A 16,703-nucleotide genomic window follows, 5' to 3' on the forward strand; every position below is an offset into this window, starting at 1 on the left:
TAAAAGTAAGCCAATATGGTAAGAGCAAAAATCCTAAATGGTACATCCTGCTACGTGCCTGGGGCAGAGGTTGAGCTGACTGAAGTCTACGACTTCTTGGCCCTAGGAGACGTCATCTGCCTTTTGTGTTTTCCCTGATCCTGCTGATTAATTTTGAGTCATAGTCCTTTCAATCAGTGGCTTGTTACAGATGCAATAAAATTTTAGTTTGAAGTAACAACATTATCCATAAGAATATGGGCATGGTCAGAAAATCTTTATAACTTTAGGGTCACTTCTTTACTTCTACTTTATTCCAAAAATTAACAAGTTAAAATTACATGAGGGTAATTACAGTCTTTTATGTAAGCATTAATATAGTCAAGTCTTTAATGTGTTGTTAGAATAAATAGCAATATATCTTAAAATCTCTCAGAACATTCTGTATCGTAGTCAAGCCACCTATTTTGTATATTTTGGAGAGTCGTTGTTATATGTGCGGAAATTTAGAATTGTTTTAGTGACTAGGACAAAATAACATGATGTAATATTGGCTCATGTATGGGTCAGCCATACTGTTGCCAGTAGTCTGTGTTAACATACCTGTGCCTACCCTTAACATAAAAGGCTTATCAGACAGAAGTATCTTATTCCCAAAAGTAAGTTAATCAGAAATCCAGGAAATCACAGATCATTGTAACTAGATATCGAAGTTACTTTTGATGAACCCATGGGAAATATGGATGCACATTTTATTATGCAACTTTCATAAAACCTTAATAGTTACAGTGAGTTCAGGGTCTAACTGGGCAATTGTTCCTATCTGTTTGGCTATAAGGAGGGTTTTTTTTTTCCTTGTTCTGTATTAAGTTTCTGTTGCTGTTATAAAATACTGTGATCAAAAAAACACTTGGGAAGGAGTTTATTTCACTTCTGATGAAGGGGTTGGGGGGGGGGCAAGAACTGAGGTAGAAATGGTGGAGAATGCTCCTCACTGACTCGCTTCCCATGACTTACTCAGTCTCCTTTCTTACACCTCTCTGAGATCACACTTGCTCTTCCTTCTATATCAATCACCAATCAAAAAAAGAAAAATAGCCCACCATTTGTCCATAAGCCAGTCGGAGGGCATTTCTCAGTTGAGCTTTCCTCTTAGATGGCTCTGCCTTGTGTCAAGTTGTTAGAAGTCTAACTCACTTCCTTTTGTTAAATATATCACTATTGTTGGGTAGGGAACAGTGTGTGTGGAGTTCAGAGGGAGTTGATTTCTCCCTTTACCTTTTCTCTCTGTGGATCAGAAATGTGTCACGGGCTTGTGCAATGTGCAATCTTTAGTTGCTGAGCCACCTTACTGGTTTGTGTCTCCATCTCTGGCCCACTGTATCCAGTCTTCTGGAGCCCATGCAGACCCGTAGCTGACGATGGCCTTGAACTCGTGATCCTCTTCCTACCTCGGGTGCTGGGATTAGAGGTAGCACAACCCCTTCTGCTGTATGTGCTGCCACCTGAGACACATTCCCAGGGCCATCTCATAGTAATTTTGAAAAACATTATTTTCTCATATCTTTTGAGGGTCATGGAAAGAGCCTCAGGAAAGGGTTGTTGAGTACTACCAGCCTGACCGTGCCTGCTGCAAGTAACCTGGCTCTGGTCATCTGGACCTTCTGAAATTTGTTAGGAAACAAGCAGCAGGTTAAAACATGCTATGCTGACTTTTTTAAAAACAAAACCCCATTTATTATTTGGTGGTAGTTTTCCGTTTTATGAATTGCTTAATAACAGACAAGGGCAGAGTAGCTTCAGTTCAGTCATTGAAGTTTAATGCCTCCTCTTGGTTATTGTCATACAGAGATTTTCTACTTCAGATTTTCTAAAAAATGAAGTTACAAAAAAAATATTTTGAGGCCTCAGGACAGTTGGTAGAGTGCTTGCTTAGTATACATATTTTCCTGGGTTCAGTCCCCAGCACCACATGAAGTGGATGGAGCAGGATGACCTGTGCCTGTGGTTTCAGCCCTCTGGAGGTGGAGGCAGGAGAACCAGCACATCCTCTCTGGGCTCCGTGGGGCCCTGTGTTCACACGGTAAATCACTCATAGTCGGAAGCACCTCGTAGAGAGTTCTCAGTCAAATGGAGGATGCAGGTGTGTTTAGAAAGAGTAAGACTTTTCGTCTTATCAACAGTAAAACAAAGTGTAAGTGAGAAAGCGAGGTGGGGTCGCTTGGTGTGTAATTAAGAGAGAGGGGTCCCTTGACTTGTAATTAAGGAGTGGGGGTCCCTGGGCATGTAATTGAAAGCCCTCCAAAGTCTTGAGCCATTGCAGGAGTTAGCTTTTGCACTTAAGTCAGTAGCACATTGGAGAGATGTTAGAGAACTGGCAGGGTGACAGGCCAGGGTTTCATACATAAGAGCTCTTTGGTCAGGATGGATCTTCTGACTTATTCACAACAATCTGAACTTGGCCTCTGGATGTTGTTTGGAAGGGTTGCCAGCCGTATGTTGAAATGAAAGATCGAGTTTTTGAACATAAACTGTATAAGACTAGACATTAGCCTTACTGGAATTATCAAATCAATGCCAGATCTTCAAGTCCTCTTTGTAAACGGTGGGTGGGATGCCTTTGATGATGTCCTGACCTCATCAGAACTGAAAGATGGGATGATATGTTTACTCCTAATTAACTACTTCCTAATTGGTATAGGGAATGCACCAAAGGCTTAAGCAGAAGAAGTAAATGGGGAAATAAGCCCAGATCACTGTGTTGGTTTTGTCTTATTGTCTCTCATTGTTACTCCTCTTGGCCGTCAGAAAGCCTGTCTGCTCCAGCTCCCTGTCTAGTTTACCACACAGACTCTAGGGGAGGAGCTGGTGGAGAGCTATCAGCAGCACGGTCCTAGGCACCCAGACATCTCGGACCTTTAACTCTATAACACAATCAAAATGTTAATGTTTTCTTACAAATTGTCCTCCCAACTTCCATTATCGATCTAGAAAAAGCTTGCTTAAACCCTGCAGTCAGTCCACAACAGAAGTAGTGCCAGTGTGGTTTTTAGTCCTGTTCTTCAAAACAAAACAAACCTGTTCTTAATTAAGACTGACTTAAATTAAGGGTAGTATAGGGGGAAAAAAACCCTGTCCTTTACAAGTTCTGCCTTCTTAGAAGTTTATTTTCTTTGTAGGTACAACAGAAGCAAGAATTATTTGTTCATTTATTAGATGACAGGTGCCAAGGTTCATAGCCATGCTCTCTGGGTTCAAAATGGCTTCAGGGTTTTCTTCATTGTGAGGACTTGGGGAAATTTCAGCTGCACTTTTATTGTGAATTGTATTACACATTCAGAGGCGTCTCTCAAAGTTGAATGTATCATATAATGAACACACCTGTCATCCCCTGAGTCTAGGAACAGGATGTCAGTGGTCCTGTAAGTTCTCTGCAGGTCCTTCCTGAAGCCACCTGCCATCCTGATGTGGATGTGATAGTTTAACTCTGGTGCCAGGTCCTCGGAGACTCATTTGACAGACTCTTGAGCCTCTTCTGGGGAAGTGGGAAAGCTCAAGAGTTAGTCCTGAGAAGCAGAAGGGCCAGGCCTTTGGGGAGCCTGGGACCAAATATAGGCATCTCTGCAAGCTCATGGCCTTCCTCAAACATGTAAGAAAATGCTTCCGTGGATGTAGTTATGAACTCAAGTCCAGGGAAGGAGAGGGAAGGCAGTGTTCTGTCCCTTCCTGATAGACAGGTAAGCGCAGCAGTGCTGAACACTGAAGAGAAGCAGTAGGTGCTGGCTGGTACATGTGGTGGGACAGGCAGGTGCTATGCACAGTAACTGTCCCTTTGCCTTGCTTGCCCTTGGGCCTTTCTTCTGGAGGCTCTTTCATAAATCCAGCTGGCACCTCTGCTTCCACAGCAGATGTTCCTGTTTCTTCATGTGTAGTAGAGGGCCTTTCTGTGTCTTCCTGAGAAGCAGGCATTCTTAATATTGTAAAAATACCACAGAAGCTGAGTATTACAGCTGAACCTGAGGATAGAGCTCAGGAGTCATGGGAAACCCACATTCATTTGTGGTCCTGTTTTGAAAATGGTGTATCATTTAAACAGGCCACATTTAAGTCCAAGTTATTTCTTTGTTTCATTGAATTGATTTCAGGTTTAATAACACAAAGAATACATATGTATTCTACCCTCTAGAGTGTAGTCTCCTGTCTCATCATTTGTACTGCCTCTATGTCTGTTACATTGTTTGTGGGGACAGTTGTGAATTATTTGAACTTAATCACATGGCCATCCTCTACCATTCCATATTTCAATATGAAATCCACAAAGACAAGGATATTCTTTCATGTAACCTCAGCACAGTTAACAAATTTAGGAATTTAAGAATTCCTGGGCTACTTTTAGCTAACATATAGTTTATGATTCCATTTTTAAAGTTTATGTCCTTTTTCATATTTTACTTCCTTTTTGTACAAAGTCCTATTCAGGGATGGATATTAGTTACCATTTATTCATTTATTTTAAATTTTCTCTGATTTGGAATAACTTTGTCTTTTTTGACACTATCAGTTTTTTATAGAAGGTACCTCACAGTGATTCACTGTTGAGCTTCAGGTTGTGTGGCTTGTGCAGGATTGCTTTTTCAGGGAGTTGTAGCCAAAGACATAGTTACTCATTAGCACCCGGGAGTGATGCTAGTCTTGATCACTCAGGCGAGGTCATCGGCTTCTCCATATCACAAGTGAGTCCGACACTTGGACCTGTGCAGATAAGCCTACTCTTTCTTTCAGACTTGGACCCCAGTATGTAGAGGTAGGTAGCTTTTTAGCGGTCTCCATCCAAACCAAACTTTATTTTGAAAAATTTAAATTTCTTTTCTTGAATAGTTCAATTTGTTACTTATTTCCTTGTTAAAGGCATTTTTTTTTAAAAAAACAAATAACATAATTACTGTTTTTTGAACCTCTGGGCTTATTTTTAATCCTTTGCTGCCCTCTGCAGGTCGATGAATGTAGATCTTTGGAGCAAGGTACGTATTCCTAATACGGCAAACACAATGTGATACGTAGAAAGCCTTCAAAAACAAGTTTTAATAGCCTCACACAGTTTTGATATATTACTGTAAGCTAATGGATTAAGAGTTTTGATATTGGTAGTTTTAAAACAGTCTGAAAAATGTTACTCAATTAGTCTTTGACTTTATCTTAAATTCTTACTAAGGTTTTCATCTTTCAGGACAAAAATGTTAGAATTATTGTGGTGACGTTTAGTCTTGCAGGCTTAATAATTTTTTGGTGGTTCTGGGATGGATTCCTACATTTCCTCAGTGCTGTTACACTGAGCTCGTTTCTATCCCAGTTTTCTTGATATATTCATGTGTATCTCTGTTTGTTTCTATTTCTGTATGTAAATGGTATGCAGACCAACCCAATACTGCTTGTTAGCTTTGAAAGAAGTCAACTGGTTTTTAATGCCAGAACAGTAGTGATGAAAAAATTTTAAGTCAAGAAAATCTGACTGGACACTATTAGCTAACCTTCCCAGTTTAAGTTTGTTAAGTTTTGTATATTTTGTGTCAGAGTTGAACCCAGGGACTTACACATGCTAAGCAAATCAGGCCCAAGTATTTTTTTTTTTTAAGTATAATTTCATCCAGTTCTCTACCTAGCATTCCTACAACTGCCATTCAGAGTTGATACTTAATAGTATATAGTTGGGTTACATAGAGAAGCAGTTCATTGACCAAGGAGACATAAGTAAATTCTACAGAATCTGTAAATCTGTAGAAATCTAGTAAATTCTACAGAAGCTAGCTGCACACAGGATGTGAGACATCTGTAGTTGAAAATTGTTACTAAATACTACTTATGTTGCTTAATAGACAGCTTATAGAAGAGTGCTTCTCTTTTTAATATCGCCTGCCCTTTGGATTGCATTAGGTGAGACACACCTTCCATGATAGTAGAAGCAGCTGAGACTTGGCTGTTATTAACTCTAATGATGTATGCCAGGGTAGGCTCAGCTGTAGACTACAGGTAGAGCAGGCAGAGTCCTGTGTGTTTCTGCTCTACCTTCAGCCTGAGGATTTCTAGATCGGGTCACAAGTCAGTGCCAGAGGTGTATATTAATTTTAATAGTAAAGTGTGTACTTGTAGGATATTTTTACGTTGAAATTTATGTATCGAATTGATAAGAATTTGAGTTCAAATACATTTGAATCTTTGACTCATTTTAAAATCATTTAAGTGAATGAAAAATATCACCAAGAAACACAAAGTGCATATTGTTTTCTGGTCTAGCACATTTTACTTATTATTTTCCTAATATTTTACCAAAAGGGGGAACAATTGATCCATTTTGAGTAGACTCTGAATATTGTGATGAGAAACAATGCTTTACTGTCCTGTAAGAGATTTTCTGGCTAGGAGAATTAGTTTTGAGTGTCCAAATTCAAATTTAAACATCACATTAGAGCCTTTCTTTGTGATGTTTCATAATACTTCAGTTTTTCTTTGTTTTTTTTTTTTGTTTGTTTTTCTTATTTTTTTGTTACTTTTAGAAAACAACCGTACTATTTAAAAACCGAATGATTTGTGTGGTGTATGGGGGTAGGGTGGGATTACTGTGGATGAGAATAATACTTCACTGCGAGAGGCTTTGTTATTTCAAAAATTCAATCTCATATTGTATTTGTTTTGTTTTATTTTACTTCTCTTTCTACAATTCGTGAATTTCCTGTCTTACCAGATAACAGAATTGTTGTACAAGGATGGACGTTATTGCCAAAAGCCTCCAGGACCAACGGGTAGCGTTTCTATCTAGATGATTGTAACTTACCCACAAATCTGTTCTTCTGTGTAATGACGGGCTAGAAGGATTACTGCAGTAAATACTCTGATTTTGAAAGTGGAAATTTGAAAACATTTGGATATAATAATCTATATAGATAAGTACATTATGAGAGCTCTAAAGTGTATAATTTTATTATATGTTTTTTAAGACAGAATGTGGAACCCTTGAGGTATAAATCAGAGTTCCTGATAGCATCTGTGAAGATAGGGTTTGATGCCAGTCTATCTCCTTGTCTATATGATTTCAGAGTCTTGCATGTGTGGTTAACTTTATGCATAAAGTAGGGAAGGTCTTTGATTTTTCACTTAAATACAACTTACTAAAAGATATAATTCGGGATTTTATGAAGTCAGGACTATATAGTTTTCTATAAGAAAGTACCCCTCTTGAAAGTTCAAACCTCTTCTAGGCATTGACACATGGCCCTGTGAATTTTATGCTTGAAAGCATAAGAAAATTACTGTTGTTACAAAACATCTTTGTTAATCTTGTTTTTTCATTGGCTAATAGGCAGCTCTCCATGGGATTACCTATGTCTGCTCATTAACACTGTTTTAACTTTCTATACTCAGTATTTATCAGTCGCTTCTAATTTTCAAAATATTGTCCACAAAAAATTAGTATAGAACTATGTGAAGACATTTATTTACACTCACTACCTGTGCTTTGGACAGGGGAGGGTAAGACCTGGGCAGGACTACATCTGTCACAGACTGGTGGAGAAAATAGATTGAAGTAAGACTCAGTACTGAGAAGCTGTCACTCGGTCTGAACATAATTAATATTCCTTTCACTCAGCAGTTAGAGATGCTCCCACACCACAGTCTCTACGCCTCAGTGATCACTGTTGCCACCTCAGAGCCTCTCATCAGGGTGACATCGTACACCAGAGTGATTTCTTATAAATTAATCGTGATAATGTGACAGTCTCGGTAATTTTAGTAGAATGCTTTCTCTTGTTTTTTTCCCACAGAAGCTGTTGGCTATTTTCTTTATAGCTTGATTGACAGCATGAGCGACTCAGAGGTGCAGGCCAAGGAGAAGCAGTTAAGGCAGTACTTCCGTCAGCTGCAGGACAGGGTACCGTTTCATGTTTGCTACGTGCTGCCTGTCTTGCCTGACATGTGTCTATTAGGTTTCAAATGCTGCTTTTAAGTACACTCAGACCGCTTCTCAATGACATGGGAGAGTTAGAGACTTAAATTATGTCTGAGGTAATTTCTGTTAGACAAATTTCAGGTTGGTGGTCTCAAACTCAGTGTTTTCTTTACCCCCTCCCTTTCCTTTTCACAGAATGTTAAAGTTCCTGAAAATATCTACAAAGGCATTCGTAATTTGCTGGATAGCTACCATGCTCCTGAATTGATTAAGGTGTGTGAGTGTAATCCATGAAACTTTATTAATTGCTTCATTTATATGTAGACTTTTTTTTTTTTTTTTTTCGAGACAGGGTTTCTCTGTGTAGCCCTGGCTGTCCTGGAACTCACTCTGTAGACCAGCCTGGCCTCAAATATGTAGACTTTTTAAATTTTACTTAAATTTAACTTGAAGAGTCAAAATTTTTCTGTTCCCAAAACAACAAAGCTTTTATTGATTGCTGGTAGAGGCTGTTTACATATTAAAGGGCACATCTAAAACATTGATTACAATGACTAATGCAGTATGAATAGGATTCCTGCAGACATTTAGAAAGGTAGCATTAAAATGATGTGGAGCTTGGAGAATTTGCCTTTGATATTCACTAACATATTTTTTCCCCTATCTTTTCTAATTCTGTACTAATTTGAATCCCAATTTTAGGATATTAAGGTTCTGGTTGACAGAGAGAAGGTAGATTCTCCAAAAGTAAGTGGTCTTTTACTTTGTTTTTTTGTTTGTTTGTTTGTTTTTTGTTTTTTGTTTTTAAACTGCTTCTAATGAGATTTCCAAATAATGTCCCTGCAAGTTATCTTGTCTATCTGGTAAACTGTTCGACATCTCAGAAGAACCAGTAGGTCCAGGATATTCGTATATGATCTACCCATCCGCAGACCTGAGGTTAATATTTAATATCCCTTGGAGCATTTATGGCAGAGACAGCTCACAGGACAGAATGACAAAGACTGCGTTTTTCTTTCCATTGTAAACGTTTGTTCTTCCCATGTAGACTTCCCAGTTTACCTCATCTGATTTGGAATCAACGCTTGAGAAACTCAAAGCTGAAAGCCAACCTGTAGGAGATACCCTGAAGCAGCTCCTCCTGCTGCTCTGTTCAGAGGAGGTAACACTGACAGTCCTTTCCTTTTCACATACGCTTTTGGGGTGAGCTAGTCTATATAGAACACAGGAAGTAAAACCAAGTATAATGTTTATGAATTTTACACTTTATTATTATGTGTCATGCTTGAGAACAGTTCAATTAAATGAAAGGCTAACTAATTTCAGCGACACCTTGACTGGCATGTTTTCCGGTTGCTGTAGTTTGTTTATGATAATCTGCAAAGTGAATGATAGTAACAGCGTGATAGGTTTATCATACATGCCAAGTGTCCTTTCAAGCCATGGCTCCGGTCTCTCGCATCCAGATTGTCAAGCAACTGATACGCGCAGTAGTCATTTGCAAGTCAAATATAATGAGCTTGTTAATGCAGGGATTGAAATTCCATCTTCCTGCTAGGAAAAAGCTTTCTGAGATAAAGGGTCTCTTGCCTTCTCCAGCAGGCCTGAGGCCTCACCTTACACTCAACTCACCTTAGTTGATGTGTCTGCAGTTTGTGCCATATCACACACTTTTTAAGGTTCTGCTTCAGTATAATTTTTCATATGCCTGTGATTTTTAGGGGGGAAAATGTACTGTGACTAACTTTGAGATGATATCATGGCACTGTTATATTCCAAACCAGGCTTTGTCACATTGCTTGTATACTGAACTATTCTGAGGAGCTTTTCAATTCTGTATATTTCTACCTCTGGAAATTAGACTGTTGGGGAAGACTTGGGAAATATTGTAGTAGTCTAATTTTTAATTACAAATAAATCTTTTAAGCCCTGCACATACATATATATAAAACTGGCTTGCATGTACACACACACACACACACACACACACACACACACACACACCCCTAGGGACAGAATTAAGAGTGTGAAACCATTTATTTTTTAAAATACTGTTAACTTTTTTTAAACTCTGAACAACACAACAAAAAAATATGGTATTTTGCCTTATATTATTTTTTTCTTTTTCACTAAATTCTTTTATTGTAGAATATGCAAAAGGCCCTTGAAGTGAAAGCAAAATATGAGTCAGACATGGTTATTGGTGGCTATGCAGCTTTAATAAATTTGTGCTGTCGACATGATAATGCAGAAGATGCGATGAACTTGAAACAAGAATTGTAAGTGTCTTGGCAACTGAAACAAACCAGCAGACAGGAAAGTACCTGTGATGCCTTGTATGGCTGGAATATTGCTCTTACATACTTTTAAAAATTCTTTTGTTTTTAGTGTTTACGTTTCATGCTGGAAGGGCTCCTTAGTTACTGATGTCATGCTTCCTGCAGGGTCTTTTCAGCTTAGGAAAACATTGTAGTTCTCCAAGGAGTGCCATGGCGGCTTTCCAGGGAGCTGCAGCACATGCCCTTTCTGTATAGCGTTGTACAGAGTCCTTTCTGCTCCCAAGAGTCTGTGTTTCCTTACTAATAGGCTTCTAATATGGAAATAAGTAAGTTTAGGTATTTGAATGTTTGCAATGAAGGCTAGAATCGTGAAAACAGCCATGAGGGCAGAGTGTGTCTTCAGTGTCTCCCTGTGCAGCAAGGCAGTGTATGTGGTTCTGCATTTTAACTTGTGCTTTCATGACTGTAATTAACTTTGAATTGATACTTGGTTTCAAACATGTTATGTGTCAAGGCCAGTATCACAATTCAGATGTTTGGTTAGCTTTTGGAAAGTAATCCATTGACTATGACTGTCCTTTTTGTAGTTAATTGACTGCTTGTAACTCTGGCTTATTTTATAGTGACCGCTTAGATCCTTTGGCTGTTCTTGACACTGGCAAGTATGTAGCCCTTGTAAAAGTATTGGGAAAACATGGCAGACTCCAAGGTAAGCTCCAGGGTGTAGAGGAATTATGCGATGCCAGTCCTTGCCACTGGAATCATGCGTGAATTGATATTAATGGTATATCATGTTCTACAAAGTGCTTGAACACTTTGCATACAAATTTGCATGTGAATCCGACCAGCTCTGCATGGGCAGTGTAGGCCATTAGTTTTAATGGATTGGCAAGCTTGTCATTTACATTTGCACAGCTCAGTGCCTTTTGCATTTCTGCAGCTAGTTTTTATTAGCATTGCTGTTTGGATTGAGTTTGAAGATCATGACTTATGGCACAGTTTGCTTATGTGCCTGCACTAATGGCTTTGTTTTTGCTTAAAAAGATCTGAAGGCTGAACCTAAAACCTGCAGACACAACCTGATAGATAAGGATCTGAACTGCGCAGTCTTGTCATAACCTTTAGTAACATTAACAAGATGGATATTTTAGTTGAAAAGCGAATTTGATTACATGGATGATTTGCATGCTCTAATTTCCTCGTTGGAAAACTGCTAACCCTAGTAATGTAATTAATTGCACTTGATATGCAGTCTTTCTGTTGCTAGTTCTTGGTGTTCCTATTAGCTTTGTACTGGAACTTTCTCCTTGTATGTCCTCTCTTTTATTTTCAGAAGAGACGGAATGGGAACTTTTTTGATTTGAATATTGACATTTTTTCCCTAGGAAGTCTTTCTAAAGTCTTTTTAAAATCAGTTTTTGTAAAATGGTCAAAACATTTTGTCTGTATAATAATTGAGAAGAAATGTTATAAAAAATGCACTTACTCCATATCTTAAAATGTTTGTTTGCACCTTACTAATGAAGCTTAATGAATCTAATGTACTAGCATGCAGTCTTTTGGAAAGCTTTCATTGGCTCTGCTTTGCTAATTAGTATCGACATAGCAAACAGGCCGTATCGGTATCAGACCATTAGTCTGGCTGGAGATACAGTGTAAACACATCTTTATTATCTGGCCTCCTGACAAGCCATCTGCCGAAGAAACAATGGTGTGATTTAGCAGATGTTAGCTCTGAACGATAAAAGCATCCATTTAGGAGGTCTTACAGCTACAGGGCAGAGCACACAGGCTACGTGGTGCCGAGTGGGCACGCAGTCCCTATCTATAATTTGTAGTCAGAGATGCAGGGAAATGATAAAACCATGCTATTGTGGATTTATAATTGTAGTCTCGTTTAGAAATGCAAGTAGTAATTAACTCGAAATCGGCATTATACACTAGAATTTACATTCCTGCTGGGCTTGAAATGCTGTTCTAATAGCAGTTTGTTTTCCCTCCATGAAATTACCTAAGGGTCTTTTGTGTTACTTCATTGTAGATGCTATTAACATTCTAAAGGAGATGAAAGAGAAGGATGTTGTTATCAATGATGCAACAGTCTTGTCCTTTTTCCACATCCTCAATGGTGCAGCTTTAAGAGGTGAAATTGAAACAGTAAAACAGCTTCATGAAGCCATCGTGACTCTTGGGTTGGCAAAGCCGTCCAGTAACATAAGCTTCCCATTGGTCACTGTGCACCTGGAAAAGTAAGCTCACTTGTACTTTGGATTTGGGATGGTGGAATTATCAGAATGTGCCCGATTGTTTTGATCTACAATATTCTGCAAATACTCTGATGTGGAACCCTTCACTCATTTGCTGATGTATAAGGGAACCAAGGTAGACTAAGTATCCCTTTAGACACCAGCAGCCCAGCAACTGTCTTTTACCTGTCAGTGGAGGTCTCTAGTGATTCGTTGTTTTTTAAAGAGCGTATAATGGTCTTATATGAAATTGTATCTGTGGTTGGGTGTGGTGGCACACACCTATAATCCCAGCACTCTGGAGCTTGAGGCTGGAGGTTGATAGCAAGTTCAGACCAGTTTGAGGTATGTAGTGAGTTCTAGGCCAGCCTTAGCTACAGAGCAACGCCTTAACTTCAAAAACTAAAATCAAGTCAGCCGTGGTGGTGCATGCCCTTAATCCTAGCACTTGGGAGGTAGGAGGCAGAGGCTGGCACATCTCCGAGTCCTGGGCCAGCCAGGGCTATAGTGTGATAACTCTAAGGCAATGAATACATCAATACAAAGATGCCTCTAACCTTTGAGTCTAATACGTGCTGGTTATTAATGACTATAAGAAACTAGGATCTTCTGGAAAGTTTTCTTCTTATACCCAATGACTATTACCCAGGGAAGAAACAGAGACCTCCCTGGCGTTCCTCCTCTGTTTTCTGCTTAACCACACCTACCAGGACTGAGAAGTATTTCTCTTTATGGGGAAATCAATTTGGTTAGTAAGGCAAGGTTTTCTGAGATTGCAATTTTTTTCCTTTGCAAATGCCCTTGTTGGTTGGTGCCCAGTTTAAGGCATTCTCTGCAGAGCAAGTCAGTGCTCTTTCTAATAAGGAGAAACTGCTGTAAGGCTGATTGAGTGCCCTCCCTTCTTCTTCTTCTAGATTGTTTGAATTTCCTACACTTTGCCTGTTTGTCATTTATTCCATGCCTTAATGTAGTTTATAATCTGCTTATTTCGTGATTAGGATTTCCTATTTTTTTTTTGTGGTATTGTCCCATCAGAACAAAACTGACTTTTTAATCTCTTAATTGTTCTCGATGCCGGCCGTCATCTCTGATAGTTTAGTTTTATTAGGTAGTATAGTGACTCTATACAGTAATGATAGTGTTGGGTTTAAAATATAGAAATGAACCTGCACATAGCCAAAATAATTGCTTAGCCATCTGCTCGTAAACCTTCTCAAGCTAGATTCTGTACAGATCTTCACTTCACAATGTCAGTCGTATTCTTTTGAAGAAACAGTGATTCAAACAATTGCTGCTACTGAGTTCTAAGACTCACGGCAACTTTAAATAGAAATCCTATAATTAATATGCTTCCTAGTGGATTTTCTTGATTGTTTAAAAGGCCCATCTCTGCAAATTGCATGTGGAACTCTGCATAGGGATTTGAAAGAAATGGGCCCAGTGCCCAGAAGAGTTAGGCCCTCCCACACCACTGGGCAAAACCAAGTAACTAACACAAAACGAGGTCATGCTGGAAAAGTACCGTACACACAGGACCACTTTGAAGACGGAGGAGACATGAGTTTTCCAAAAGAGGTCTGCAGATAGGGCTCCTGAACCAGGGACAGTACTGGTTGGTGCTGGCTTACAGCCGTCAGATGCTGTCTCCATCACATTTGCCTGTCTTGGAGGAAATCTAAGTCAGGATCTTTTTTAAATGGTGCCATTGTGTCCAGATACTTATAGAAGTTATTACCTTCTGTTTTGACTTTTGTGAGGTTTTCTTTGGTTTTGTATTATTCTGCTTTTCTCTGTGTGTGTGTTTACTGAGACAGTCTCCATAACAAGGTCTTTTAGTTTGATTTGTCATGCCAAAACCATTATGTTGACAGTCCTAGATTTTTGAAAATAATAAAAATGAAACAAAGGAAGTGTCATATTTAAAATACTACCCCTACCCCCAACAAACAAAAATAAAAAACCTCTGGTAGCATTTTATCAGGAAAAAGTGGGATAAAATACTGACTTTGAAACTTTTAATTCAATTATGTTTTGTCTGACTGATAGAAGATAGCTAACTAATTCAGAATCCTGACAAGTTCCAGGGTTAACTATGCCAAGCCTACCCAGACAACCACAAGTATTTGATTTGATTCCATAGCATTTACTTTTTAGTAATATCACATAATTGACACTGCAGGTTATGAGCTCATCTGCAAAATGAGCCTTATTTATTCAAACTTGGGATAAAATTATGAAAAACAATTTCAGAACGTCATTTTAAAGGTCTTCCTCATTTCATTTAAAGGCAGGCATCTTTCCAGGACATTATTGCAAAAGACTAAAGGGGATATCATTTTCATATTATAGTTCTGATGCAAGTCGTCAAGGCCTGTCGACCTGCATGTTGAACTAACTTCCAATATTTGGATAAAACCCAGAGGAAACAGTAGTATGTTAGCTTATGTTACTTGTGTACTGTAAAAGTGGTTTTGGAAATAATGCATTTTGTTCATATGCCTTTGACAAGGGAAACCCTAGGTTTATGGAATTTTAAAGAATTGGGTAAACTGACCTGCTTCTCCATTATCCACATGGTAATACTCAACACCAACTCGAGAGGAAACACAGCTAAACTTCCCTTGTGCTTCTTATTGTTGCAATCCTTAAGACCTTTATATATAGTCCAATTGAATGTTCCTGTAAATGTTTTCTGTTTTATTGTGAATTTTGTATATTTTACTACACTCCTACTTGACTTAGGGAGATGACAGAGGCCCTCTGATATTAAAGAAGAAAGAACTTGCTTTAAATGAGTTAAAAGAGCTTTTGAGTAATCTTTCTGCTATAGTAAAGAAAGCGAAATTAATAAGAAAGATGCTGGCTCAGATTCTTGTGTCTCACACAGTCTGTTTGGTTTCGATGCATGTGGAAAGTCTCTGAGGCTGTTGCACTACATTCTATGGGGACAGATGATTAAAGTGCTGTGAGTTCTGCTTTCCGTTAAGAAGTTGGTTTTGTTTGTTTTGTTTTGTTTTGTTTTGTTTTGTTTTTTGGGTGTTTTTTTTGTTAAGGATTTTTTGTGTGTGCTGATTTGTGCTGTAATCTAGAGATGCACAGACATTGTTTACTTCTCTTCCCAGAGCTTTTGCTAAGTTAATATTGAGTTCTTCATAAATGTCAGAATCTCCCTAAGATGAACTTGTAAAAATTTAAATTTTGAAATAGTGTAGCCTAGTTACATAGATCTAACATAAATGGGAGGTACATTGTAAAATGCTGGTTGTTCTGTGGTAAACACCCCCCTTCAATTTGAGCATCTTCATTTGTACTGGATACTTTTATTATATGTGGAATGCTTGCCTTCCAGAGTAAAACTCTTTATATGTTGAAAGGAAATTAAGGAGGTTTGGCTCTTTTACTCCATTATTGCAATTAAGAATTTAGCATCATCAGAGCCAAAGGACAGAAAGTGTTTCATTTGCCCTAGGGGGACAGGACAGTGATAAGATGATTTTTCGTCAAGGATCATTGGGTCGTAATTAAGTTACGTTCATGGCTAGTGCTCTTTGAAGGGTGATTGGTAAATGACAGGCTTCGTGTGCTTCTTAGGACAGTGTGCAGGAAGGGTTTTTCTCCCTCTGTCAGAAAATCCTGTTGAGCCTGATAATGTAAATGTGGCATTTTACTCTGAACAAAAGAGCAGGGAAATGAGCTATCTTGTCTAATCATTCAGTTGTTTAACACCGACTTCTAGTTTAGACTCAATTGGCTGGAAAGCACTTGACATGTGAAGTTAGTGCCGTTCCCAGCGCTTGTTTGAGTAAATTTTAAAGTAAGTGACAGCTAAATTGTACCTAGGGAAATTACAAAGCCTTCAACACAGTTAATTTTTTGGGGAGGATTAGTTGTAATTGCAACACCAGTCTCCTTGAAGATTCCTCATTTATAGATGATGAATGGGAGAAAAACAAAACAAAAATCTCCATTTATTCAGCTTTCAAGGTGCTGGTCCTGCTGACAGACAGTTGTGTGCAGGCGATGGCGTGCTGACCGCTCTCCCCCATCCCAGCCCTGGGTGTTCTTAGAGGTTTGGCCTTTTGTTTGTTTGTGTGCAATTCCTCCCATCTCCACCCTGATCTGCTTATGAGACTCCCTGGTGAGTTCAGATTTGAGAGCTGGTTCTTCGTCAGTAAGCCCTTCAGGAAAGTGCCGGTTGACTAATACGTTATACATACATACATACATACATACATACATACATACATACATACATAC

General features: G+C 38.7%; 1 protein-coding gene across 1 annotated transcript in view; it reads left to right on the forward strand.

Annotated features, from left to right (window-relative positions):
• Positions 1–16,703, forward strand: part of Lrpprc (leucine rich pentatricopeptide repeat containing) — an 86,913-nt gene that overhangs the window by 31,703 nt on the left and 38,507 nt on the right. The window contains exons 15-23 of the mRNA XM_028765119.1: positions 4,973–5,000; positions 6,719–6,776; positions 7,797–7,903; positions 8,117–8,194; positions 8,624–8,668; positions 8,970–9,083; positions 10,070–10,200; positions 10,824–10,909; positions 12,242–12,449. Of these exons, the coding sequence (XP_028620952.1) occupies positions 4,973–5,000; positions 6,719–6,776; positions 7,797–7,903; positions 8,117–8,194; positions 8,624–8,668; positions 8,970–9,083; positions 10,070–10,200; positions 10,824–10,909; positions 12,242–12,449 (855 nt within the window). The remainder of the gene's footprint in view (positions 1–4,972; positions 5,001–6,718; positions 6,777–7,796; positions 7,904–8,116; positions 8,195–8,623; positions 8,669–8,969; positions 9,084–10,069; positions 10,201–10,823; positions 10,910–12,241; positions 12,450–16,703) is intronic.

This window comes from Grammomys surdaster, unplaced genomic scaffold (genome assembly GCF_004785775.1).
Source record: "Grammomys surdaster isolate TR1022 unplaced genomic scaffold, NIH_TR_1.0 149, whole genome shotgun sequence".
Lineage (NCBI taxonomy): Eukaryota > Metazoa > Chordata > Mammalia > Rodentia > Muridae > Grammomys > Grammomys surdaster.